This window comes from Jatropha curcas, chromosome 11, assembly GCF_041381405.1.
Source record: "Jatropha curcas cultivar XTBG-Jc1 chromosome 11, XTBG_Jcur_1.0, whole genome shotgun sequence".
NCBI lineage: Eukaryota > Viridiplantae > Streptophyta > Magnoliopsida > Malpighiales > Euphorbiaceae > Jatropha > Jatropha curcas.
This window is the reverse complement of record NC_143161.1, coordinates 951,041-977,946: the sequence shown is the minus strand read 5'-3', so window position 1 is coordinate 977,946 and position 26,906 is coordinate 951,041. Positions and strand designations below refer to the sequence as shown.

General features: G+C 34.4%; 5 protein-coding genes across 7 annotated transcripts; 2 read left to right on the top strand and 3 right to left on the bottom strand.

Annotated features, from left to right (window-relative positions):
- Window positions 1-1,182: 1,182 nt before the first annotated feature.
- LOC105649443 (equilibrative nucleotide transporter 3) lies at window positions 1,183-4,203 on the bottom strand. 2 transcript variants are annotated; one of them, XM_089715855.1, is made up of 10 exons: window positions 3,774-4,203; window positions 3,513-3,593; window positions 3,295-3,399; window positions 2,968-3,123; window positions 2,722-2,865; window positions 2,519-2,624; window positions 2,247-2,422; window positions 1,954-2,114; window positions 1,615-1,873; window positions 1,183-1,509 (listed from the first exon to the last, which is right to left on the bottom strand). In XM_089715855.1, the coding sequence occupies exons 2-10, from the start codon at window positions 3,555-3,557 to the stop codon at window positions 1,396-1,398; spliced, it is 1,266 nt and encodes a 421-aa protein (XP_089571981.1). In that variant the 5' UTR covers window positions 3,558-3,593; window positions 3,774-4,203; the 3' UTR covers window positions 1,183-1,395. The 2 variants fall into 2 exon arrangements, with proteins under 2 accessions (XP_089571981.1, XP_089571982.1); XM_089715856.1 differs by having other exon boundaries at window positions 1,183-1,460.
- A 936-nt stretch (window positions 4,204-5,139) lies between these two features.
- LOC105649441 (equilibrative nucleotide transporter 3) lies at window positions 5,140-8,034 on the bottom strand. Of its 2 annotated transcripts, XM_089716023.1 has the most exons (10): window positions 7,890-8,034; window positions 7,329-7,773; window positions 7,114-7,221; window positions 6,853-7,011; window positions 6,605-6,748; window positions 6,394-6,499; window positions 6,122-6,297; window positions 5,855-6,021; window positions 5,518-5,776; window positions 5,140-5,429 (listed from the first exon to the last, which is right to left on the bottom strand). In XM_089716023.1, the coding sequence occupies exons 2-10, from the start codon at window positions 7,371-7,373 to the stop codon at window positions 5,316-5,318; spliced, it is 1,278 nt and encodes a 425-aa protein (XP_089572149.1). In that variant the 5' UTR covers window positions 7,374-7,773; window positions 7,890-8,034; the 3' UTR covers window positions 5,140-5,315. The 2 variants fall into 2 exon arrangements, with proteins under 2 accessions (XP_089572149.1, XP_089572148.1); XM_089716022.1 differs by having other exon boundaries at window positions 7,329-7,993.
- A 3,334-nt stretch (window positions 8,035-11,368) lies between these two features.
- LOC105649440 (Octicosapeptide/Phox/Bem1p family protein) lies at window positions 11,369-13,205 on the top strand. Its single transcript, XM_012236078.4, has 2 exons — window positions 11,369-11,877; window positions 11,963-13,205. The coding sequence occupies exons 1-2, from the start codon at window positions 11,637-11,639 to the stop codon at window positions 13,009-13,011; spliced, it is 1,290 nt and encodes a 429-aa protein (XP_012091468.1). The 5' UTR covers window positions 11,369-11,636; the 3' UTR covers window positions 13,012-13,205.
- A 5,314-nt stretch (window positions 13,206-18,519) lies between these two features.
- On the top strand, window positions 18,520-20,778 carry CYCD6;1 (Cyclin D6;1). Its single transcript, XM_012236076.4, has 6 exons — window positions 18,520-18,951; window positions 19,057-19,143; window positions 19,222-19,317; window positions 19,388-19,589; window positions 19,681-19,811; window positions 19,906-20,778. The coding sequence occupies exons 1-6, from the start codon at window positions 18,772-18,774 to the stop codon at window positions 20,134-20,136; spliced, it is 927 nt and encodes a 308-aa protein (XP_012091466.1). The 5' UTR covers window positions 18,520-18,771; the 3' UTR covers window positions 20,137-20,778.
- A 400-nt stretch (window positions 20,779-21,178) lies between these two features.
- LOC105649438 (disease resistance RPP13-like protein 4) lies at window positions 21,179-26,061 on the bottom strand. The gene is made up of 2 exons (XM_012236075.4): window positions 23,388-26,061; window positions 21,179-22,773 (listed from the first exon to the last, which is right to left on the bottom strand). Exons 1-2 carry the CDS (start codon window positions 25,970-25,972, stop codon window positions 22,770-22,772), a joined length of 2,589 nt encoding a protein of 862 aa, XP_012091465.1. The 5' UTR covers window positions 25,973-26,061; the 3' UTR covers window positions 21,179-22,769.
- Between the last annotated feature and the right edge of the window lie 845 nt (window positions 26,062-26,906).

Below are 26,906 nucleotides of genomic sequence, written 5' to 3'. Positions count from 1 at the left end.
CTATACAGTTAGATAGATTTTATATACAAAAGATATAACAAATCTGCACTAAGCAATGCTGCGATTCAAGCAGATGATTATCTATTTTGATAATTATACACAAATTCTATAAAAATACAGCCTATAAGTATTATTTTTTTCGAAAAATAATCTTTCCTTCAGCGTCCTCATGCACAATAGGTAAAACATGTTCAGGAGGAATGTGCCACCAAATTTTAGGCTTATCCAGTTGATGTCCTAATTGAGCAAATTTATCAGCAGCTCTATTTCCTTCTCTATAAACATGGGTCAAAATACAATTATCAAGCTCTGGTATGATAAGATTAATGTCGCTAACATGTTTACGCATTTCTGCACATTTAACTTGTCTTCCTTTCACAATAATTTCCACTAATGCCTTAGCATCACCTTCAAGCCAGACCTTGTTCCAACCATTTTCCAAAACCAATTCTAGGCCTCTTCGAAGCGCAGCTAATTCTGCTATGGTGCTAGTACTTGTGCCTATGGATTCTGCATAACCCAATAAAAATTCTGCCTTGTGATTCCTAAAGACACCTCCAATGCTTGCTTTCCCTTCTCTGCCTTTGCATGAGCCATCGTAGTTCAATTTAGTCCAACCCATTTTTGGTTTCTCCCAGGCCACAGGTATTGTGTCCTTATGCCGATTTCTAATTACAATGCGAATTGGGTTTTGAAGTATTCTTTGGTTTCTAAAGATGTTCGTAAATAATAACATTTTTTGTATAAATATTTTTCTTGAAAAATAGAAAAATGTAAAGAAATGTAAAACACCAACGAGGAAGAAGAAGGCAAGCTTTTGAAGTTTTGATGATGGTGATGATTGTTTTATTATTGGCAGGGAGGTTTCTTCTATCAGAAAATAAAAATCTTTTGTTGATTATGGAGTTTTTAAGAAAGGATTGTGTGCTTGAATTATATCTGTAATATAAAGAAAGGTTGCATGGGAAGCAAAGAGTGATTCCATGTTGACCATTGAACCTAACCGTATACCAGTGGCTTTTATTCATAGACAAAAAAAATATACAGAATATACTCCTGATATCAAGCATGCCTATATTTGTTCTACTTCTGGTTGTTATTCCGAATATTCTGGAATGTATTTCAGACGGAGAAGTTTTAGTGTTCCAATAATGGACGTTAAATCAATCAAAAATGATCATGTGTTTAGAAATTTCTTATTTTTTAATGTTAATTTCGTTAGAAATCATATTTTCTTATGGCGTAACCCAACTGTAAAACCATATAACAGCAACTAAGAAATACTTTGAGCCGAATAATAAGGAAAGAAGATGATATTGATGTTAATGATTTGAGCAGCAATGTACGTGAACTGGTGCCCAAATCCCAAATTTATGAACTGCATTGTTTTCTTCATCAGAATGAATTGTTACTACCTATAAGCCACAGCCAATCCAGAGCTACTCCTGCAAATATGCCGCCTGCCAAGAATACCACAAGCAAATTACCCAAAGCATTTTGCTCAGGTCCCTACAAAACCAGGAAACGAGAACAAAAAACACGAATAAATTTCCAAAGGGACCTCAAAAACTTAGATTTGTTACATATTACATCACAGCATAAATGTGAACTAACCTTGTAACCTTTGGGTGCCACTGTAAGGACACAAACTGTTAGATATCCATTTGTTAGTCCTAAAACGGATATCAGCATTATCATCCATCCTTCATCACCATATTTTGCAGTGAAGTAAAATGCTGGAATGAATAGAAAACGCGAGAGAATTGCAATCATTATGCCCTTTCTAGACTCCAATTTCAAGGATCCTATTAAGGGAATATATCTTGCTATGAGATCCCAAATGTTGTACATTGCAATCAGAACTACAGCATACCTGAAAGGCCATCATTCACTAGATTATTGTTAATCTATGTCCAACAGTTCACTTCTTTAGAATTGTGAATTTACACTTACCATTCGCCTAATTTGTGTTTGCCAGTATTTTCGTATAAGAATCCGGGGAATATTGACAATGTAAGTGCATATATTAGAAATAGATCAAGTGCATAATCAATGTTTTGGAAAAACAGTTCTTTATTGCTCAATCGTTCAAACTGTTTGGGATCATTTTCATCCTGCAAAAGAAAGGGCAGAAATTTTACAGGATTTTAGTATATATATCAAAATGTATTATTTATAAGATTAAAAAGGTTATATATCCTTCCAAGTTGTAAGCATTAATAAATATTACAAGGAAATTGCATTACTTCTTGGGTTGCAGATGTTTGGATTCCAGCAGCTGCAAGATCAGCTGAAACAGTTTTTGATCCTTCTGCTGCTGCCTTGGCACGGTAATACTTCACTATTGGCAATTTAGGGAAGCAAAATGCATATAGCAGAACACAGAGAAATTCCAGAAATGTGGAGATTGCTAAAAATAACACTGCAAAATTTAAATATAAAGTGGCCGTCATTAAACAATGGAACATCGATAAATAAAAAGTGTGTCTAAATTCTAATGGTGGAAAAAGTCACTTACTTGTACCAATTCGAAGCCCATTACTAGCCTTTTCAAATGCTGCTTTTGTGATTAGCCTCAAAGCAGAGGTTAATGCTCCTGATGCAGCCAACCCAGCAAGAAAGGACTGATAGAGTATAAAACCAAGACATATCAGAATCCCTAGTTCTATTGAAAATCCTAAAGAATTGTAAAGAACATTAAAGAATAAGAAAAAAACTGACTTGGATGAATTCAGAGCACATGAAAGACAAGTCCCCAACCACGCCACCTTGAACAAGGGCATCTGAAATTCCAAAAAGAGCAACTAGACCACATATGCCCAAGTAAGGTCCAACTCCTCCTTTCCCTGATGTAGCCAAGTCCAACTGTCACAATTTTAGCAAAAAATGACATCCAAATTACTCAAAGCAGTGAATGGCTATTCAAAGTGGATGAAATGAATTTACAGGAACTAATAGAATACTTACAACCAACAGCATCAAAGTACTTGTAGTAAAGAGTATATAGCCAGCTATGTTTCTCTTTCTGGTGTTAATCTTTGACTCATTATATGCTAGTAATGTCATTGTTCCAAGTGCAAATGGTTGATAAACAAGAGTAAGTGCCCTTGAAGGATGGTAACTCTTCAAACAGGAAAATATGGCATATCAATTATCACAAAAGAAAAAAAGATTAACAAATAGATGAAGTTCTGCAATCTGTAAATTGGCATAGCCTTTTGTACAGACAGTTAGTGAGCAAGAATTTTAATATTTGATTGGCTGATTTGTAGAAAAGAAATATTAGCTCCTTACCGGGAATATCTTGTAGTAATAATCTCCTATGGTTAGCATACTGTTCCATGAAACAAGCGACCCAAGACCCAGCATCCAACAAATAAACATTGCTTTATATTTTCCCTGGACACATGCATATTGCAGAAATTAACTGAATATTATTTTCACTTAATTACTTCAGAAAAACAAAATCTCCAGTCCTGAATTAAACAATGAAACAAAGTATAACGACAAACCTCAAGCCTCGATGGAGGAGCCGCACTTCCATTAACAACACTCATGACTAGTAAAAAATATTATCAGCCAACCTTATTACTCTGCAAGCAAGCAAAATTACACAAATAAGAAAAAATAGGAGAAAAGGCGATTGTATAAAGATTATGAAGCCAACAAACAAATATTACAGTCTACAGAGAAATATGAAAGGCATGAGACATTCATTAGAAAGCAAGAAACCTTATCAAGATTAGCACTGAAAAGGATGAAAAAGACTTCACCTTTCTTTTATGACTTCTTCTAAGGAGCGCTATGGGTAAGGACAGTGAAGTAATGTCCAAAAGCAAAACGTGAACGAGTGTGAACTGCAGAATTCAAAATCTGATGAAGAAGATAATCAGATGTCTTTGCCTTTAGTATTTAATTGCTTGAAAATGTGAATTGACAATAATGCTTGATGGGTGATTGAAAAGGAAAATTTAACAAATACAATGTAAATTAGTTAAGTACAGCAAAGAATCTTTGCTGATTTTAGAATCTTTTAGGGAATTGTTTGGCCAGCGAATGGTGAACTGGTGAATCCGTAGCTGATGGTTTTCGTCTTTAATTACAATTTCCTTAACTAGGAAAACTTTACAGAGAAAGAGAAATACTATGAGAGTTAAGATTCTTTACGGATAGAATCCTATGAGATATGAAAGAGCAGGAGTTTGTTTCCTCCTGTATGAAAAAGAGTTGGTCTACTATATATATATATATATATATTTTTTTTGGGTAAACCCGTAATTTCTTGATTTCTTAAAAAATGTTTGATTTTTTCTTTTTTTTTTAATCATATAGTCCGAAATATTATTATTTCAATAAAAATTTTTAATTTTGTTAGCTTGGTCTATAAATAGAGTTACAGACTCAGTGTTTTCCTAAAAATAATAAAACAAAATGAGAAATGCATAGTTTTAATTGGCATAAAATTAAAGGAAAGTGTCAAGTATCAAAAATTCAAAATGGTGTCGATGTGAAAGCAAATGTTTGGAAAATATTGCATGTATCGAAAAAAATATTTACAACATGAAAATTTGTTATGACTAATTCATTAGGTGTATATTAAATAAGTCTTACCAAAATTTCCGTATAAAAAACGGTGTTAATATAAAATTTAAACGTACAAATCATTTTCCAACATCAAATATGAGTTTAGAGTCAATTTAATAAGAGTTACTGAAAGATTAAAAAAAAAAAATCAAACATTAATTTTAAATCTTTATTGAATGAAATGCAATGAAATGATCTGTTAATTTTATCATGCTCTTTAAATTTTGTTATTCTTAATTAATAAAACATATCTATTATTTTTTCTAAAAGAAAAATCCCAATTATCTAATTAATTTTCAATCGACAAATACACACTACACACCATATGTCAATTATTATTATTTTTTTAAAAGGCTGGTTTCATTTTCACATGGCTTTTATAATCAATATATAATTTAGTAATGGCACACATTTTTTCATGAGTACCACGTTTATAATTGACAAATCATTACATATTTAATTAGATGGATTTATTTAATTTGGTGTGCTCTCTTTTTTCTTTTAAAAAACCAAAAAAAAAAAAAAAAGGAAAAATAATATGTGAACGTTGGAATGTGTAACATAATAAATGGTGGTGATATGGATTATGTTGGCAATGAGCTGGACAAGGACAATGCTCCTTAGGATCAAAATATCTTTACAATCTTTTATTCTAATACACTTGGTATGCAGGGGAAATTGATCCCGTTGGTGCCCAAATCCCAAATTTATGAACTGCATTGTGTTCTTCGTCAGAATGAATTCTTACTACCTATGAGCCACAGCCAACCAAGTGCTACTCCTGCAAATATGCCACCTACCAAGAATACCACAAGCAAATTACCCAACGCATTTTGCTCAGGCCCCTACAAAACCAGGAGACAAAAACAAAAAACTTCAGAAGATTTCCTTTGATTTATTACATATTACATTATAACATAAATGTGATCTTACCTTATAACCTTTGGGTGCCACTGTAAGGACACAAACTGTTAGATAACCATTTGTCAGTCCCAAAAAAGATGTGAGTATTATCATCCATCCTTGATCAGCATATTTTGCAGTGAAGTAAAATGCTGGAATGAGTAGAAAACGCCAAAGAATTGCAACCATTATGCCCTTTCTAGACTCCAATTTTAAGGATTCTACTAGAGGAATATATCTTGCTATGAGATCCCAAATGTTGTACATTGCAATCAGAACTAGAGGGTACCTGAAAGGCCATCATTTACTGGATTATTGTTAACCTGTGCAAGAGTTCACTTGTCCAAGATTTTAAATTCACACTTACCATGTTGTGCCAAGATTGTGGTGGTGGCCGGTATTTTCAAATATGAATCCGGGGAATATTGATAATGTAAGTACATATATCAGAAACAGGTCAATTGCATAATCAATGTTTTGGAAAAACAGTTCTTTATTGCTCAATCGTTCCAGCTCTTTGGGATCATTTTCACCCTGCACAATGTAAAAAAAGCAGATTCTTGGGTTATATATCATATCCTTCTAACTTCTTAGCTGTAAAACATCAGCAAATATTACAAGAAAATTGAATTACTTCTTGGGTTGCTGATGTTTGGATTCCAGCGGCTGCAAGATCAGCTGAAACAGTTTTTGATCCTTCTGCTGCTGCTTTGGCACGGTAATACTTCACTATTGGCAGTTTAGGGAAGTAAAATGCATATAAGAGAACACAGAGAAATTCCAGCAAAGTGGAGATTGCTAAAAATAACACTGCAAAATTCCGATATGAAGTGGTCGTTAATGAACAAAGTAATATCAATAAACTAATAAGCTTGTCTAATTCCAATGGTGGAAGAAGTCACTCACTAACTCCCTTTCGAAGCCCATTACTAGCCTTTTCAAATGCTGCTTTTGTTATTAGCCTCAAAGCAGAGGTTAATGCTCCTGATGCAGCCAACCCAGCAAGAAAGGACTGAGAGAGTATAAAACCACGAGATATCACTATATCAGGATTCCAAGTTCTATTGGAAATCCAAGATAATCGTAATGAACAATAAAGAATTGCAAGAAAACTAACTTGGATGAATTCAGGGCACATGAGAGACAAGTCTCCAACCATTCCACCTTGAACATGGGCATCAGAAATTCCAAAAAGAGCAACTAGAGCACATATACCAAGGAAAGGTCCAATTCCTCCTTTCCCTGATGTAGCCAAGTCCAACTATCATAATTTTAGCAGTGAAATGACACCAGATTAGTTGAAACAGTACTGAGTGGCTATTCAAAGTAGAAGAAATAAATTTACCGGATTAACAGTATACTTACAACCAACAGCATCAAAGTACTTGCAGTGAAGAGTATATAGCCAGCCATGTTTCTCTTTCTGGTGTTTATCTTTGACTCATTGTATGCTAGTATTGCTATTGTCCCTAGTGCAAATGGTTGATAAACAAGGGTAAGTACCCTTGAAGGATGGTACTTACCCTTCATTTATAAATTAGCTTAGCGCTTTGTAAATATAGATACTAAGCAAGATTTTTAATATTTGATTGACTAATTTGTAGAAATGAAATATTAGCACCTTACCTCAGGGAACAATTTGTAGTAGTAATCTCCAATTGTTAGCAGACTGTTCCACGAAACAAGTGACCCAAGTCCCAGAATCCAACAAACAAACATTGCTTTATATTTTCCCTGCGTACATGTTGCAGGAATTATGAGAACATTATTTTGACGTGATTAATTAGGAAAGAAAGATCTCCAGTCCTAAGTTAACCTACGAAGCAAAGTAGGACACAAACCTCAAGCCTTGATGGAGGAGCCCTACTTCCATTAGCAATAGTCATTACTAGTGCATAAAAAATATTATCAGCCAATGTTATTACTGTGCTGGCAATCAAAATTGGGACTGGGATTTAAGGAAAAAAAATCCTTATAGAAATAAGAAAAAGTGGATGTATAAAATTTATGAAGCAAGAAATATATATTTAGTAGAAGAATGAAATGCATGAGACATGAGTTATCATTAAAAGGGCAGACATCTTATCAGGATTAGCACTGAAAAGAAAAGGTAGACTTTGCCTCCCTTTTTTCATCTCTTCTAAGGGAGTGGTATGATATGAACGGAAAAGTACAGTGTGAAAGCAAAAATACGAACGTGTCTGGACCGCAAAATTCACAAGTTGAGGAAGAAGATAATCAAAAGTGTATTTCCCCATATAAGGAGAAAAAGACAGCTTCCACAAGCTACAAATTCATGAAAACTGATAATTAATAGGATGTCAACATGAAAGAAAAATCTTCAGGAGAATGCCATGTAACTAAAATTTTATGTATCGTAATCTGAAATGGATGTTGCTCACTAATTTAAAGCAGTTTTAATAGTCGTCAGTCCATGTGTAATGAATCAAAACAACACGATCCACATCTTTGAACTGCAGAGTTCTAATGGAAGCAACTTGCATTTTAAAGGTTGTGCCTTCTGATTTTAGATATTCCCAAGGCCAAGAAAATTGTTTTACATTTTTCCCATGAAGAAAATTCCTTGTGAGTTGCTAGTTGCTAGTGGCTACCATCTTTCTACGGGAAAGTCAGTCGCCCACTTACAGAAAAGTACTATATCGGTAATCTTTTTCTGTAGGACTTTTCTGATCAGTGACTGGCAAAAAGCTTGATTTGTGCCTTTAAGATCAATCTATTGTTAAAGAAATGATGATTGGCAAGGAGAGAATCTCCCTCTTACCAAGATATTTATTTCATGCACTGCTTGATGATGTTGATTTCGAATGTATTTACTTGTTTTTTTTTATTTTTGCCAAGAAGACAAGAATCTTGAGATTCCAACAATTTAATCTCTTGCTTACTTGAATGCTAATTGCTAATCAAACTGAAAAATTCTAAAATCAGTTTACAAATACCATCTGACTCTCAAAATTGTTTTAAAAGAAAAAAAACAAATCTTAATTTTATATTATAAATGCATTTGATTACATCACGTTATGGCTAACCAACTGAACATTATTTATTTATTTAATCTTAAGAAAAAAAAAATACTCGTCATAGAGACCCACCCGTAGACTAGATTTTTCATTAGCATACATGAATGAGTTGTTTCTTCAATAGCATTGGACCACCTTTTATTGGATTATGCTATGGGTCTATAGCGGGCAAGACTGGGCCTCTCCTTTTTAGTATTTATATTTAAGGCGAATTATTGTAAAGCTAAGAGCCCATTTAACGGCCCATTTCTATTACGCTAATGACTGACCAGTGAGAAGAAAGGCATGAAAGGTCACTCAGAAAGCAAGAATATATAAAGCTTTACCTTATGGCATAAGGCATCCCTCCTCCTCACAAAAAATTATCAGGCTTTTCCAAATTCCATGTAATTAATTGAACCTTTTTTTTTTTTCCTTTTTGCCCCTTTTCTACTATCTACTTCTCTTATGGTTTTGACTTTATGGTTTGAAGTCCTTTGTCTGTAGTAGACTTTTAGATCACCGACCATTGACCACTATTGGCTCAATCATAAACTTCCCTTTATACATTAACTTTCAATAACAAACTAATATCACTAGTAATCTAGAACTATTACTTACATTTGTTTCAACATCAATCTAATTTTCCATTAATGACTTTCTAATCTTTAATTAATTAACAAGGAAAATGATTCCATCGTTACATTACAATATTCCAAGTTATCAAGTTTTATATTTTTTTTTTTTTTCTAAAAGAGAAGGAAATAGTCAATTACTAATAATTGAGTTACTTAAAAAATTCGTTCGCTTATGCGTACATTGTATTAATTAATTTGGCGATTTAATCCATTGCATTGCAACTGAATTATTTATTCACAAATTTGGCATGAAAGAATATATATTTGAGAGAAAAATAATAATTTACTCATTTTTCATTTTCAATTTTCTTTTTTATAAAAATCAGGAGGTATTAATACATGAATAATTCACGATCTCAAGTAATTATATTTTACACGTGGAAATTGAGGAGGAATTAAAAAAAAAAAAAAAAAAAAAAGGAAACAAAAACAGATGGCGAATTAGACTGGACGCTAAGTGGAGGAAAGAGTGGATCCCGCAAAAGCAGTAAGAAGACACACCGAATACTGTTGTGTGTTATGATTGGACGGTAAGTTAGATAGTGGAAACAACTGAGTGGCATTAGCATTATCCTTTAGACAAATATTGGTGACTGGCTACCACGTTATCAAACATGCACACGTGGACCCACATCAGCCGGCCTTCCTCTCTTCTTCTTCCTTTCCAAGCTACCTGTAAACCTAACCCACAAAATTATTAACCCTTCACATCAGAATCTCTGCTGGATTTAAAACACTTCCTCAACTGGTAATTATCGAAATTAACTGTTTGTATTCAAATACTATATGTTTCTTGATTTAAATACCAATGTCCCAAAACTGGAATTAGTTCATTCTGCTATATTTGTGCATGAAACTTCATTTTTATTAGGAAAATGATATATTTATATATATATATTTAAAGAATTGATTTCTTTCAACTGAGAATGATTGTCTTCACTTCATATTGTCATCAATCAAAAGTGTTTTAACTTTTGATAAACATCATTATGATAATTGTGTAATTCAAGAATCAAAGATATTCAATTTTTCTCCTGCATAAATTTTCTCTGAGCTTTCCAGAGTCTGAAACAATGTCGGACTATTACATATCAATTAATTAAACTGTGAGCTACCATAGTTTAGAGCAAAATTTTTGTTACATCAGCCCACATGGAGCTAGGCGTTCTATTATTCTAATGAAGATTTAGGAAATTCTTCGATTTATTAAAAACCTAATTGTGAAAAGTACAATATCACATTGTTGGCTGCAAATAATTAATCAAACGTCGCTGATATCATCAAACCAAATAATTTGCATCAGTAAAAATGTCAGTTTCTTAAGAATAATATATAAAATTTGCAGAAGCCAACTTTTGATCTGAATCTTGACAAAAAAAAAAAAAAAAAAAAAAGAAAAGAAAAAGAAAAAGCATTACATTATTATGTTTGACAGAAACCTGATTGAGCAATCTATACGTAGTGTAATATATATCTCACCGCCCAAACCCCCACCACCACTAATTACACTTAACATATGTACAGATATAAAATTTTAGGTCACATCCCAACCAGTAAACTTTTTCCCCATCAACAAAACCAGCCCAAACACTTAAACGGCTAAAAAATAATTTTACTAATTATAAGAGTAAAATTAAATATATATATATATATATATATATATATATATATATATATATATATATATATATTAAAATTTTTTCACACTAAAAATTTTAAAAAATTTTTGATTTGGGGTCACAGCCCCTCTCAGACCTCCTGGATTCGTCCCTATTTTTCTCTATGAGCTAGGACACATAATTCATCGTTAGCCATTACATTAAATTGATGGATGCTGAGCTATGGATATTTTGTTCGTTCTTAAAAAAAAAATTATATAGATTTTATAATTAAGTTTTGCATTTTAGCTTTTAAGAACATATATGTATTATGTTGTACCTAATACACTTACAATTATGTGTTAATTTGTGTAGAAAAGATACCATCCTTTGATTGATAGACTCCAGTCTAATGTATTACAATTTAAACTTAATCAACCTCCCAAAAAAATTCTCAAATGGTCTGTTTTTATTAGTTAATTTTATCAAATATTCCAAACTTTATAAATCCTGAAAAATTTGTAATAAAAAATGATAAAAAAATGTGTTGCCAGGTCAGCACCAGCGGGTGGCTGAGTCAGTGAAGGAATATATCCATCAATTCAAAGAAAGAAAGAAAGAGCCAGCAGACATTCTTCTCCTGTTCTGTTTACCGTTAAAAGTTTTACAGTGGAATTGTTTCAAAAAATAAAAATATTCTTTTAGTTTTGCTTTTAGTTTGCGAATTGCATACATACAACAACGCAAAACAACAAACAAGATTTCTTCTTCTAGCGGAGAATCCAACACCATCTCCTACTCCCATGACCATGTCTCTCCTTTAATTATTGATTTCCCTGCAATTTCTAATAGATATATAATTTTAATTTCATCAAACATATAGGCAATTAAACGCCATGGCATCGCTTCATGCATCGGAACTGGAGTCGGCTACTGATTCAGTCGCATCCTCTCCTCGCTCCGATCACTACGGTTCCCACGATCCGCGTGTCCGATTCATGTGCAGTTTCGGTGGTAAGATTCTTCCACGGCCTCACGACAATCAGCTTCGTTATGTTGGTGGCGAGACTCGCATCGTTGCCGTCCACCGCTCCACCAGTTACTCCGCTCTCTTGACTAAACTGTCCAAACTCGCCGGTATATATGAACTTGTAATTTGTATTAGATTCTGAATTCTTATCCTTTCCTTTTTGAAGAAATTGTGAAATTAATTTGGTGTTAGGTATTTCTAACGTGAGTGTGAAGTATCAACTACCCAATGAAGATCTTGATGCTTTGATATCTGTTACTACTGATGAAGATGTAGACAACATGATGGAAGAATACGACCGCGTTTCAATGAATGCCAATCCTCGCTCTGCGCGGCTACGGCTATTTCTCTTCTCTAAAGGGGAGGATTCGAGAGCAAGCAGCATCAGCTCGCTTCTTGATGGTTCCACAAATCGGGAGCACTGGTTCTTTGATGCTCTTAATGCTGGGTCCAGGCTCGAGCGTGGTCGATCTGAGGCTTCCTCAATTGTGTCTGAAGTGCCCGATTATTTATTCGGGTTGGATAATTCGGATGAACCACAGCCTCGTGAGCCTAAAGGCAAGAGTCGACTCATTTTGCACGATAATGTGTCGGCTTCAGATCCGGGTTCTCCTGCTCCTGTTGTTTCTTCGCCGTATTGCTCAACTTCGTCAGCAGTTCCTACAGTGCCTTCATTTCCTGATCTTCCACCTGTAAAGACTAAAATGGATAACCCGGATCCGATTGTACAACCCAAGCAGAATACAATTGACAGTTACGGTTCAACCGAGGCAATCGAACCGGTTGTAACGCAGCAGCCAACTGGATATCCGGGTAACCCGGTTATGCATTATATTCCGGATTCTCATTACTCGGGTCATCAATTACAACAAATACCAGTTTATTATGTACCCAGTAATGTTCCAGTTCAACCCGTTCAAATTCGGTCACCGTATGTTCAGCAATACGCAGTGTCAACGGGTCAAATACCAGTCGGGTACCACCACCAACAAGTTCCAGCCATGGGTCAGGTATATGGTGGGCCGGCTGTAAGGCCCATGAGCGCACTGGATCCATATGATGCAGGAAGAGCAGTTCCTGACGGGGTAAATCCACAGGTTTACTATGGCCATGGGCATGGGGTTAGAAATGCAACTCCGAATGTGGTTCCGGGCTATCCAGGTATGGTGATGCCGGGTGGGGAAGATTTGGCAAGGACTACTTCCGACACAAAATCCGGTCGAGTATCCCAATCGTCTTGATGATAAGTGTCAAGTGCCAACATAAATATAATATTTTGCTGATTACCTGTGCTTGTTTAAAGGGTTTGTGTTTGATTATATGCTAAAATGAGATTGTAATTATGTTTTTTTTTTTTTTTGTTGATTTTGTGTGGTAAAAAACAATAGATGGTGGACTTTGATTTTTGAACAAGTGTGTATATTGTTTTCTAAAAGCTCCTCCATTTCACTTTTTTATTGTTTTTTTTCCTGGAAAAATTGTCTGCGAAAAGACAACCAATGGCCTATTATTTTTAAATTGAGAAGTTCTATGTGTGATATCTGAAATCATCGTTAGTATTATTTTGTGCTGATAGGTTACCAGTAACCGCGAAATTGCCTCCTTGCTCTTGGTTGCTCTGTTCTGCTCAGTTTTAATATGTGGGCATGGGTCCAGTAACAATATGACTGGCCAGCCTCGCTTGTGAAACAATTGAAGAGTTGGGCCGGCCTTATGGCCCATATAAACCTCCCTTAGTCCCTCATGACCAGACTAAAAGGTCCCTGGGCTTTTGGGCTGCAATTCCTAGAGCGCAAATTATTACCCAATTAGTTGAAATCTCTTTAGTCTTGGCGTTACGTGAGACATTTTGTATTTTGGATTAAAAATATAAATTATATAGTTGTATCTAACTCGATGTGGAGTAATTATTATGATGTCTTAAATCATGAAAGATTTTTATTGGAAATTGTTGAACATTATGTGTTTAGTATGTATGATACTGAAATTTGATTATTGCAATTGATAATTTTGATCAGGTCGTCTCTGTGCAGCAATCAGTGGATCTGCCTGATTTGTTTTCCAATCATGTGTGTTTTCTTTTCTTTGCCATTTCACTTTGTCGTTTCTATTCAATGATGGAGTTACCGGAAAAAATCTTTATTCAATAATGGTATCGGCAATGAGTAATACGTACAGCAATTCTCTAAAAAACTATCTTCTATTTTAAGCCAAATTGCCATTAATTAACACAACTTGTCTTTTCCTTTCTTAGTAATACAGTAACAATAATATAATGCCTCTCTTTCCCTGTTCCAAGTTAACAGGTCCGGCCTGGTCGATCCGGTTCCATTTTCAAAATAGACATTCATTATCTCAAGATTCCATTATTTCTTAAATATTTATTCTCAATATCTAAATAGTATGAAGCAAATATTTGTCTCTGAATCAGCGATGGTTTAATTAATCTTCTCACTTATGTAAGAAGTTAGAAATTTTAAATTTAAATTCTTTCGAACACGGTCGAAGCCCCGTTGTACAGTATAGTCCAGGATATAAATAATTGATGATATTATCGAAAATAGGAAGTAAAGAAAGGGAAGGCCCACAGTGACAAGGCGGTTAATGATGGTGCTATCTGCATGGGGTGAAAGGCGTGCATGGATTGCACTCAATACTCTCACATGAATTCCTCTTAAAAACAACAAGCAAACATTCCTATAAAACACCCATACCACTTTTTTTTCTATTCTCTGTTTTTTTTTTTTTTTTTTTTTTTTCTAATTGATAAATGTTAAAGATATATATATATATATATATATATATATATATATATGAATGGGAATGGAAAGAGAGTCGACAGAAAAGAAAAGCAAAAGTTAATTGGTCTCCCAATGGAATTTCTATATACTATATGCATATGTATCAATTAAGGCTTTCTCTTATATCAATGAGCAGCAGAGAATCCATTGGGGCACCTGCAACAAGACACTCGCTACCAAAGTAAAAGAAAAACAACAAAATCAAACACCAAAAGCCACATTCTCTACCCCTAAATTAAGACAGCTCAAGGTTTTCTTTAAAAGCTATTTTGACTTCTCTTCTTGTCTTTCCTCTCTTTCTCCATCTATATGTGTACATGTTTGAGTCTCCACTAAAAACTCTAACCTTACAAGCATGGCTAATCTAAATTTTAATTGAAATCTAATAAGAAAAAAAAAAAAAAAACCAACTTAAATTTCTGCCAAGCAGGCATATTATATTTAAACTATCACTAATTAAGCTACAAACACTACCAAAAAAACAATCCTTACTAATATATAAATTACCTTTTACACTTTGAAACTTAATAATGTTTTCTTTATGATTCAATCATTCAACAGTATGATACTTTTAACTTGAAAGTGGAATTAATGATGGTAAAATGATTTAATATACACCAATTGAAGATGATGTTAATGAGTCTTGGACTGAAATTTAAGCCAAAGGGTGATGATTGTTCTTCATATTTTTCTGGGTTTGGGGTTCTTGACAAAATAGAAACCCAATGATTGCGTATGTGTATATATTTATTTATTCATCTGTATGTACAATGCTAAATACGGTATAAAATAACCTTAGGATGAAAGAAAAAGTCGAATGTTGGAACAGTTTGACCACGGAATTGTAATGATGATTGATCACTACAATTCTACAATGATGAAGGAGCACAGAAAAAGCAGTGTCCCCGGTGAGGGACAAGACAAGAGAAATGCAATTGCCCTCATCGTTTTCTGGCAATTGCACTACCTATCATTCAATTATACACCGCCTGCCAATTTTAATTATTCGTACATATCTATCCCAAATTTAAATAATTTAAATAAAATGTGAATTTGATAATTAGAGAAATGAGCATGTGAGATTAATTGTGCCCACATCAATAATTAATGGCCTTTCTTACTGTTAAAACGAATCCAGTACTCTTTGGCCTTTTTGTTATGATTTCTTCCTGTCCCCATTTGATTTTGGCATGCCTAAATCCAGACAATGGGACGAGATGTTTTGGATTTCTTACCCTCCATGACTTCGACATTTTTTTACAAGTGGGAAAGAAATCTGAGTCTCATGTTATGTTAACACTTCCTTTTTATTCTTTTTAAATAAAATTGGATATTCAAATTGAATCTTACTGTATATATAAATTTATGTATATAGTTACTTATTTTGTTACTATATATATAAATTCCCATCTATTCTTTGTTTTTTTTAAGAAGAAAGACAAAGAAAAATAAATGCAGAATTTACGTTGAACGAGGACTTGTCACTGTTTGATGGGGACGACAGGCTTGTTTTTACACTCACCAAATGAAGAAAAATTTCTAATTAAAATGTAACTATTTATGGTTTTTATATAGTTTAAATTTTTTTTAAATATATAGTAAAAATTTTTGCATTTTTTTTTTTGAAAGAAAGCATAGAATACACGAACGAGATAAAAACATAACATAACATATATTTTTTTTTATTAAAATCCAACCAATTGTGACAAAACATGTTAATATATACATGCACACTTCATATTCACCGAGCTAGAATTGAAGTTAATTAGAAAAGTAAAAAAAAAATATCAAGATTTGGGAGGCTAAAATTAAAAAAAAAAAAAGAAAAAAAAATTGCTTTCTAGTATTTAATTTGGAGTGGCCTATTTGGTGTTATGCAATTGCGCAGTATATTCTATTTGTCTTTATGTCAACATATATATAGATATATATATATATATAAGGGATGCATGGGGCAATTACGTGTTTTAAGTTGTCTACAGGAAAAGAAGCCAAGCTACATTTATGAATGCTGTCTCCTTTATTCTAATAAATCGAAATTTGTAATTCCATTGAACATAATCTCTTTTTGTCTAATTTAGAAGCCACCTTAATCATATCTGATAAATTTGTACGAAAAAAGAAAATCCGACATTTATGGAATACACGTGAGTGTCATGCACAGTATGTTTTATGAGCAACTGGGCATCACAAACCAAATGGACCCTATAACTTCAATTTTCAGAACATCTCCAAATTTGATAGGTCTCCCTTCATTCGTTATCTTTTTCTCATTTCTATTTCTCTTTCAATTTAATTAATGGGTTATAACTTATAACCCAAAATTAATAAAATTAAAATAGAAATTTACTGTTAGAGAGGAGGGAAAGAGATATTTATTTATTATTATTATTTTTTTTTTCTGTTCATTGTTCTCCTCCTTCTATCTCTTTCTCTTTGTTGTTTCATAGAAAAAGCTGATACAAAAGCTGGCAAGCCAGCTAGTAAGCAGCTCCGACGTAAATGAGTATTTAACGTTGGATTTAGTGGCATTTTCTTTTAAGTGCTTCATCTCTTATCCTGGATCGTAGGAACAATACTTACCACAACTGTCTCTACCCTCCTCTGTTGTACTGTCTTGCCTGCTTCTGTTTAAGGGACCCTACAACCTTTGATTCTTCATTCACAGATTACCTTTCTTTGTAATGAACCCTAGTTCACAATCAATTGCAAAATAACACGAACCCTATCTTAAAATTCTAATGAAATTGAGTTAGAAACCCTAATTTATTTGTTTTGACTAGGAGTAAACTTACCAAAATTTTTGAATTTTCTATATTCAAGATGTGAAATGGCGAAGGCCTCTGACCTCCTAACATTGTTTTTGTAAAATTTTTTTAATTGTTTTCTTTGGCCTCTAACTTTGAAGTCTGGCTCTCCGCAATTAAAGATGTGACTGCACAGAAAGCCCTAGTAGAAAAAAGGTCAAAAAAAAAAAAGTTAGAATGCATTTGCATCTCATGGTCAGAGCACATAGGAACAAAAATAAAATAAAGTTAGATAGTAATATATAATATAACAACCTTTATTTAAATATAAGAGCAACGGTTTGACTGAGTTGCTTCTCAAGTCAAAGAGAAGAGCTTTATCCATATTTTAAGAGCACAAATATCAGTTTAGGATTAGGTTTGGTGTCAAAAATATTTCTAAGTGTATGAGATACATGTGATATGGTTTTTGCTTTTGAAAACAGTGTCATTTGTCAACTATTTGGAAAACGGCATTAAGTTATATGCAGTGTGAAATTGAAAAATACATTTCTGGAGTAATTGTCTACATGTGAAAACAAGAAAACTTAAAATCAATGAAAAAAAAAAATATCACTGGTAGATAATTTAATTTGAGAAAAGGAAATTGGTCTTGCATTATTACTACCTACTACATTAATTAGATATGTAATTTAATTTATTAAAAAAAAATAATTGGATGAGCCGAAGTGAGTTGTATTTTCGTAAAATCTAAATCTAAATGATTAAATGAGCTGAAATGAGTTGTGTTTCCGTAAAATTGACGAGAAGTTTAACTAAATGCCATTTTAGACTCAAATATGTAAAATTAAAGGGTTCAAAGACAGGATAAGTATTGCTATTCGGAACATGGAAACACGGAAAAAAAAAAAAAAAAAAAAAAGAGAGAACGAAAATTCATTATTCCTTTTATTTTTCTTTTTATTTTAAATCCCAAACAGAAATTAATTATTACTGAATTCCCTTTAGCCTTTACAGGCTTTTGGAAAACAGTCAAATTTCAAAACATTTTTGTATGAAAAAGATAAATGTGGGTAAAAATATATGTTTAGTAAAACTAAAAAAAGAAAAAAAAAAAAATACAACCTCAAACCTACTGTTATCTTTTTCAATAAGAGAGAAAGAGCAGGGACCAACGCATATATAAGAAAGAAACAGAGGAGAGGGAGAAATGAAGTTGAAGACTAACAACACAGTCTCTTACCTCTCTCTCTCTTTTTCTTTTTCCAGCACAGAAAGCGAAGCTTCTCTTTCCATTATTATTTCGCACCTTCTTTGCTTCACTTTTCTCATTCTCCTCTTCTATTCTATCCTTTTTTTTTATTACATAAACAGTTGAACACACTCTCAAAGCCCAAAACAGACAAACAGAACAAAGAAAAAAGGAAAATACCTGAAGAAGGAGAAGAAGAGAATGGATAATTTCGATCTTGAAAATCCATTGACAAGCCTGAAAGACGACCATTCTGATACTATCTCGGACCTCTTTGCCTCTGAATCTGATCATATGCCTTCAACAAAATTGTTAGAATGCTTCAAAACCTGCAACTTCTATTCCTCCTTCCGTCAAGAAGCTGTTTCTCTCGCTTTACAGGTAAAACCACTAAATTTCTCTCTTTTAGAAAAAAATGCTTCTTTTGTATCATTTTCTTGTTTATTTCTTGTGGTTTGTTGTAATCTTGTTCTTGTTTGGCTGTAGGCACAGTATTCTTGCAACCTTGAGCCTTTTCTTGCTTATCTTGCTGTTAATTACATGGATCGATTCATTTCTACGCAAGAAATTCCGGTATAAATCTGAAAAACATAATTGTGATGTTTAATTTGTTTTAGAATTCTTGATTATTAATTGATAGTTTTTCTTTAGCAAGAAAAGCCATGGATTCTAAGACTTATTGTAGTATCTTGCCTTTCTCTGGCGGCAAAGATGAGGAACACACATTTCTCACTCTCTAATTTACAGGTAGGACCTACTACTTTATTATTCAATCTAGTCTAAGATATTTAACTGACCGATTCAAACAATGAAACAGGGAGAAGATAGTTTTATTTTCGACATGCAAACAATTAGTCGAATGGAGATTCTCATTCTTGATGCTCTGAATTGGCGAATGAGATCTGTTACACCTTTCTCTTTCGTTCATTTCTTCATTTCTTTATTTCATCTCAAAGACCCACCATTAACACAAGCTCTCAAAGATCGAGCTACTCAGATTATTTTCCAAGCTCATAATGGTAATTAGTTCAATATACAATTCAAACTTTATATTTTTCTTTATCTTTTTCCTTGTAAATATAGTTCAATTCTTTTTCTTTATTGATGCAGAAATGAAGTTACTGAAGTTCAAGCCATCAATTATTGCGGCATCAGCCCTTCTTGTAGCTTCCCATGAACTATTTCCATTGCAATTTCCTTCATACAAATGTTCGATTTCCTCTTGCGAATGTGTAAATAGAGTAAGCAACAAATAATCAAATAATTTGGATTCTTTAAGCTAGCAAATAGTTACTTTGATAATTACAGTAGTTAACATTGGGAAAATGATTTTAGGAGAAGCTGGAAAAATGCTTTAATGCAGTGCAAGAAATGGTAGAAATGGAATGGAGCGAGTCAATATTGGACACAGTTTCAAGTACAAGAACTCCATTGAGTGTGCTGGACAGGCATTGCACAAAATCATCATCAGCAAGTGAGACCACTAGCATCTCTGCCTCTGCATTGCCAGAGAAGAGAGATACGAAGAGGCGAAAAAGGATTGACTATTACAGCAACTGCAAGTGACGATATCCATATGGTCCAGCTCTTAATTAATTTCACATATTCAAAACACCAGAACCAGATAACTCTGCAATTGGTCCAATTCTCTAAATAACCACAGAGACTGTCCTCACTCACCAAAAAATAAGAAAAGAAAAAACAGAGCTTTGAATGTTTGTTTGTGATTATGCTTTGGGTTGGGAATTTGGAATTGTCTGTTGCCTGGCGGCAGGGAGGGAATTATAATGCTTTCATTAATTTTTTTTTATATAAATTTTCTTGAGAAACACTGAGCAAAGTGAAACAAAGGAAATGGTAAAGAAATCTGGCGGGAAATAAATTACAGTAGTTGTTGATAGTGTCAATAGGACGTGTGAAGATAAGAGAGGAGAAACGACGTGCAAGACACGTAGCTTTCTTAAAGATTGAAAGTATCTTTGTCGAAGGAATAGGTCTATTCATGTGCTTGAAAGCAATTGCTTATGCCTCTATTCTTAAATGTGGATTTAGAATTAAATACTACAATCTTTTGCTTGCTTCTATCGGGCTCTGAATCTCATACATAGAAAGCTCAACTTATTATTAATGCTCCTGCTCTGAAGTTGTTATTCTCAACTCTGTCTGTACCACCGATGAGTTTTAATACACTCATAATTTTGGAAATAAGGGTCATCCCTTCAAATCTTTTACCTTATCATAAAAAAAAAAAAGGGGTGCTTTCGGTTGAAAGTGAAAGTCCTCTGCCAAGACTTTAGCAAATCAATACCATTAACCGCTAAAGGCTGCAACTTTCAGAAATTCTCGTGTTACAAAATAAGTAGTGGTAACTGCTGATTTTGCAGTAAATTTTAGTACAGACAGTGGTTAAAAACAGGTAATTTCTAGGTGCTATCCAGCATGAAAAACCCGTAATTTAGTTCGATATTATATTATTGACATCAGCATGACCTGATCACATGTCATCAGATTGATACGACACTTAGGCTATGTGTACTGTTTAATACAGGAACTATAAATCGTAAACTCATGGTAACTATTTTTTAAATATACAGTAATTTATAATCAATTAAATAAAATATATATAGTAATTTATTTAACCCGACATGATAAATTACAGTTAAAGAGTCCATAAGCCTATGCAGTAGACTATGTAATAGTAGATGGAATGGAAGGGATGCGGGCAACTGACAGTGATGGATATATATTAAACAAACGACAAGTCTTTGCGGATGAAACGACAATAGCAAGATCCAATTTTAAAGTTGAAAGATTCTCTGATTAAAAAATTGTAAAATCAGAGGCAAACAATAATAAAACAATCCAGATGGAGAAACCTCATATTGCTTGTCCTTTAGCTGATTTTTATATTAAAAAAACTTATTGCAATTAGAGGTTTAACGTTTAAGGAGGCTGGCGGTGGTGAGACCCACTAATATTAATTATTAATTATTAATAATTAATAATAGACTCCAAGATGGAAGACCCAGCTTAAGTCAACGAACACCAATTTCAAATGTCTGCGTCTCTGCAAAGCAGACGGCTGTCAACCAATCTTCTACTAATCCTTTTCCGGCGAGATTAGCTTAACTCTTATGGCCCAGGAGATTGAAAATTATCTGCTGGATAAACTCAGCAAAGGCATTGAATCTTCAAAAGCTCCTTTAGGTAAAGAATTTAAAGATCTCAAGGAGTTGCTTAGAGAAAAGCTTTCGTCTTGCTCATCTTCCGATATCCCAGCAATTAGGGAAAAACTCTACACCCTCAACGACCTTTTCAGTGAAAGCCATGCGCTTTCGGGCAAGCACACTTTATTTTCGACTTCTTTCAATAGAATTAAGCAGAATTTGTCAAAAATCAAGACCGAGATCGAAAATATCAAACCGTCAATCAACGGTCAAAATGGAAACGCTACCCCGACCGACAATAACGATCTCCAATCTGGCTCATCATCTTCAGCTAGCCAACTCCCAACTAAGGTTTATGGATTTGATGAGGAAATAATGTATTTACTGAAATCGCTGGTTAATCCAGTGGGTATTAATTTTTTCAAGACAGTTGGAATTTTAGGATTGGGAGGTGCAGGAAAGACCACAGTTTGCCAACTGCTTTTGACGAGGCCAGAAGTGAAGAATCACTTTGTCCCTAGGATTTGGGTGCACATGTCAAAAAAGGCAAAAGAAGATAATAACAATGATCCAAAGAAATCAGTTGTTTTAAGAATGTTGGATTCACTTGGAGTCGAAGAGGAGATGGTGAAATCAATTTCAGATGAACATGGCTTAGCTGGGCTAATCTGTGCACTACATGTGGAGTTGATGCGCAAGAGGTACCTGATAGTGTTGGATGATGTGCAGGACAGCGACGACTGGTACAGCAACTTGAATGCTTCATTGCCTCGCAATGTTCAATGGGGAGAACGCCTTGCTTATGGACTGCCAAAGGGTTATGGAGGAACTATAATAGTTACCAGCAGAAGTGAGGAAGTTATGAAAATTATGGTTGGAGAGGAGAATATACATCGGCTTCTACCTCTTGCGGACAAAGATCTTTGCTGGGATATATTCAGAGATGAAATTGAGCAGGAAGTGAAACCGTTTCGCCCACCACATGAGGAAGAACTGAAAAGGGAAGTAGTGAACAAGTGTGGTGGCATTCCTTTAGCTGCAAAAATGATGGGGCAGATTATGAGAGAACAGATTAGAGAAGGATCTGTGCCTACTCAGAGTATTCAAACACAACAATCAAGTGATAGCATTTTAATTGGTCAATGATCTTTTTTTTTTCCCCTTAAATCTTTGGCTTTGCACTGTCATTTCCATCACTTGATATCAATAAAAAGGCTTTTTCCCCTGATTTAGGAGCAGTTCAATTATGTTAATGAAGACTGCATTTTATCACGCAATGATATAGACACAATGCATTATTCTATCATAAGGCCACAGTTCCATTACAGTTTGGTATCAGAATTTTCATGCCACAGCCTCCAGAAATATATAAAAATATGTACATAGCATCACTAATAGATATGCGATTATCATAAATCGGAAATATCTCGGTTCTGTTTATTTCAAACACAATTATCTTCAAGACTGGAGAGATTTGTCAAATTCTGAAGCAAGAAAACAAAATCCATCTAGCAAATGCTATATCTAAATAAGGTGGAAAAAAAATTGTATAAAGCAATAAAGCACCTCATAACTAAACAAATCGAAAGACATTTTGATGAATAATGGAGTACAAAAAATATACTTTGGAGACAGATGTTTATTACTTACCCAGACCTAGTAGCAAGGAAAGACCAACTGAATTCTAATTCTTCCAACAGCTTCTTATCGAACAACAATTTTCTATTCAGCCACACTCCACTCTCATCACAGGGGAAGAAAGTCAGCTTGGGACATTTAACTTTTTCCAGATAGATCAAATTTGGAAATGCATCACACAATTCTCTCCAGTCCATCTTCAATTCACTCAAGAATTTCACATGCAGTATTCTAACGTTCCATTTATCATTTCCTCCTCGAGCTTGACCCATATCACTGAGGTTCCCTCCTCTGACATACAGTTTCTTAAGGTGCTCAAGTTTGCCAGGCCTCAGCCAGCTGGGAGCTTTAGTCCCTGGATAACACTGGAGATCCAGTTTCTCCAAACCTTCTGGAAGTTGTGGATTTATCCCAGTGTCGTTGTCTTGTTTGAAGGCAGTTGATCTTTTATATTTTTTTGCAACAGTTGGATTTGTTCCTGATTTGTCAAGAGATTTCCCTCCCCATTCTATCGTTAGCTTTCTAAGTCCTGTAATACGCCGAAGAGCATCCAGCTCTTGACCTGTAGGGAACTCCTTCTTACTTGTATAGATGCTCAATTTCCTCAACTTTGTCAATCCTGCTAAATCACCAAGACTACCAGAATGTTTTATTTTCAAATCACTAATTACAAATCCCTTGAGAACTTGAAGATTTGTGAGTGACTCGAGTCCTTTAGGCACGCAATCCAGCAAGTAGCACTCAGAAATATCCAAGTGCGTGAGGTTCTTGAGTGACACTATCTTATCTGGAAGTGCCTCCAGATTATGGCATGCGTTAAGATCCAAAATCCTCAAATTGGGGAGGTTCCAAACGGTATCAGGAAGCACATTAACTCTGGAGACCCCTTGAAGGCTGAGATACTTCAGATACTTCATATTCTTCAATCCCTTTAAGAATTCGATGCCCTCTACTTCAATGTGCCTCTTACCCTCCTCATCTTCTGTATGCTTCTTAGATGAATTGTCCCACCTTCCCAGACAAAGAACATTAACATTTTTCATCCTCAAGAACCATTGCAACTCAAAATCAGGATAAGGATCATTGACATTGAATAAAGTTCGCAGTTTCTCTGGTTGTAGTTTCTCTTGCTCTGATTCTGAATGAGGATTTTTCTGCAGATTATGATTATTTTTTATAAGCAATGACCTAGAATATACCTCTTCAGTTTTCACCAAGCAAGCTCTCTGACACGATGAGAAGTCTGCAGTAGGATTCCCCATCCTATCGAAGTTAAAGAATCCTGCTTTCTCTGCGCGAGAAATAACTGCATAACGAATCCATGCATGCATTCTAAACCCAATCAATCTCCGTTTTCTAATAACAGGCTCAACAAACCCCTTCTCCAAGAATTTCTTCAAAATCTTATAAGCAACTTCCTCGGCTAACGCCTTTTTCAGATCATTTTGACTATTGGGGGGCTCATTTTCCCCATCCTTTTTCCCACCGTCTTGAGTGTCTATAAAACCCTCCCCAACCCACCAATACATCAACAGCCTCTTCTTGACAACAGCACCCTCCGGAAATACCGCAAAACACAACAAACAAAGTCTATAACTTGTATCAAGACTATTATAACTTTCCTCAAAATCTTTAAATGCAGAACAATCTTGAAACTTTTTGTTCGAGGGCAGTTCAAGCATTTCATCGATCAAGTTACGGGCATCAAGCCCGCTGACCGTTTCTATAGTTCGATGGGCTTCAGTAGCCAAACTCATCTTATGGGGGGATGGAATCTGAAGCTTCAACTTCATTACCATATCGGTAATAGCCTTAATATTGGCATGGAATTGCTTTGTTGGGAAAGCACTTGTTCCATTTTGGGGTTGCTGTATGTAGTTAACTACGCGATTCAGGATTTGGCCTTGTTTTTGAAGAGTTATGAATTGCTCACTTACATTGAGTTCTAGATCCTTCAGTTTTTCAAAGGCAATTTGAATAAAATTTAGATCTTTCTCCAATCTCTCTAATTGGTTATGCAGTTTTTGATAGTCTTCGCGGCGAGAATAAGTGACAGTGCTGCTGCTGCTGCTTCCGTTGTTGATTGTGCCTTTGTCGTCGTTTTTCTTGCTAGTTGTATCATTCTGCTTCTTGTCGGAAACTCCTAACATCAAACCGCCGCCATTATGGCTTCCATCGTCTTCCTTCCTCTCGCTGCTATTGTTATTATTTTGGATGTTCCCATCGACATGGTTGCTCCGACCAACGCTGTTACCACTGGTGGCCGTAGGAGTCGTTCGGGAAACAGAGCCGTCAGAAGTGTTAGCCGTGGACAAAGGAGCAGAGCCGCTTCCAACAACTGTGCTAACACTATTGTCATTTTGAGTGGTGAGTTGGGAAGTAAGGCTGGTACCGGCAACATTGTTCCCATTGCTATCAGCTTTACTGACGGGGTTGGCAGCATCGGGGGAGGAGTTGATGGCGTTTGACGAAGACAAAGGAATGGAATCTTTAGCGTTGGAGAGGAGAAGGATCAAATTAGGAATAGATTTGATTATATCTGCAATTGTTAAGGCATTTGGTTGTGCAGGGTCATGGTTTGACAATGATGAGGCCATGAGTGAGTGAGGAAATTGATATTAGCTTCATTCAACAAACCGAGATGGGAAGGAAGTAAGAGTGTGAACCTTCTGCTGGAGAAGTGAGTTGACTATTGAAACCTTCCAAATCAAAAAAAAAAAAAAAAAAAAAAAAAAAAAAAAAAAAAAAAAAAAAAAAAAAAACAAAACAAAAATTAATTTGGCCCCACCTTTTTAATTGTCACCAACCTAATTAAATCTGATTTCAATTTATAATCTATATTTTAAATACATATAAATTTCAATTTTGATGCGGTTGCGAAGGAATGGGCCTGAGCCCATAGTAGACGTTCTGTCATTAGAAATAGACTTAAACTAGAAGTTCGTTACTAAAAAAGGGAACAGTCTCGTTACAGTCCGGTCCAATTTATTGAACGACATGGGATAAATGGGCATAGGCCCAATCGATATGATATGATCTGTTATATAAACGACATGCATATCGTTATTTTCTCGCTAGGTTTGTTAAATTCTGCCCTCCAAGTACTTTTTCACTTATTGATTATAGTTTACCGTTTAAGCTACTCCCTTGAAATATTATATATTATAATCAATACATAGTTAAGTAAAAAATTTTTGAAAGTAAAAAATTTTCTAAGGTAAGACACAATTCTTACTTTATGATTTTTATTTTAAGAAATGCTGAGTTGTATTTAAATTAAAAATAGCTGCACTCCCATGCAGGTCTTCGTCTAGGTCTTTGTTTAAATTTTCTCTATTTTCCCCAAATACTAATATAATGTATATGCAATAATAAGTCAAATGTGGAGCATAGCTGTATGTTTTTGTGTTTTAAAAAAACTTAAAAACTTAAAGAAAGAACTCACTCAGATGCATATTATAATAACACTCGTTTAGTATAACTGATGATGAACCTGAAACTCATCAATGGTTTACAAAGCTTTTTCTTTCG

What these genes read in the sequence shown, in the direction of transcription:
- LOC105649443 (XM_089715855.1), bottom strand. Translation starts at nt 3,557, where the DNA reads ATGAGTGTTGTTAATGGAAGTGCGGCTCCTCCATCGAGGCTTGAG. An exon ending in TGGGCTTCGAATTGGTACAA is followed by an intron (nt 2,423 to 2,518) that starts GTAAGTGACTTT and finishes TAAATTTTGCAG; the next exon opens with TGTTATTTTTAGCAATCTCC. An exon ending in TGGCACCCAAAGGTTACAAG is followed by an intron (nt 1,510 to 1,614) that starts GTTAGTTCACAT and finishes CTGGTTTTGTAG; the next exon opens with GGACCTGAGCAAAATGCTTT.
- LOC105649441 (XM_089716023.1), bottom strand. Translation starts at nt 7,373, where the DNA reads ATGACTATTGCTAATGGAAGTAGGGCTCCTCCATCAAGGCTTGAG. An exon ending in TGGGCTTCGAAAGGGAGTTA is followed by an intron (nt 6,298 to 6,393) that starts GTGAGTGACTTC and finishes GGAATTTTGCAG; the next exon opens with TGTTATTTTTAGCAATCTCC. An exon ending in TGGCACCCAAAGGTTATAAG is followed by an intron (nt 5,430 to 5,517) that starts GTAAGATCACAT and finishes CTGGTTTTGTAG; the next exon opens with GGGCCTGAGCAAAATGCGTT.
- LOC105649440 (XM_012236078.4), top strand. Translation starts at nt 11,637, where the DNA reads ATGGCATCGCTTCATGCATCGGAACTGGAGTCGGCTACTGATTCAGTC. An exon ending in TAAACTGTCCAAACTCGCCG is followed by an intron (nt 11,878 to 11,962) that starts GTATATATGAAC and finishes ATTTGGTGTTAG; the next exon opens with GTATTTCTAACGTGAGTGTG.
- LOC105649438 (XM_012236075.4), bottom strand. Translation starts at nt 25,972, where the DNA reads ATGGCCTCATCATTGTCAAACCATGACCCTGCACAACCAAATGCCTTA.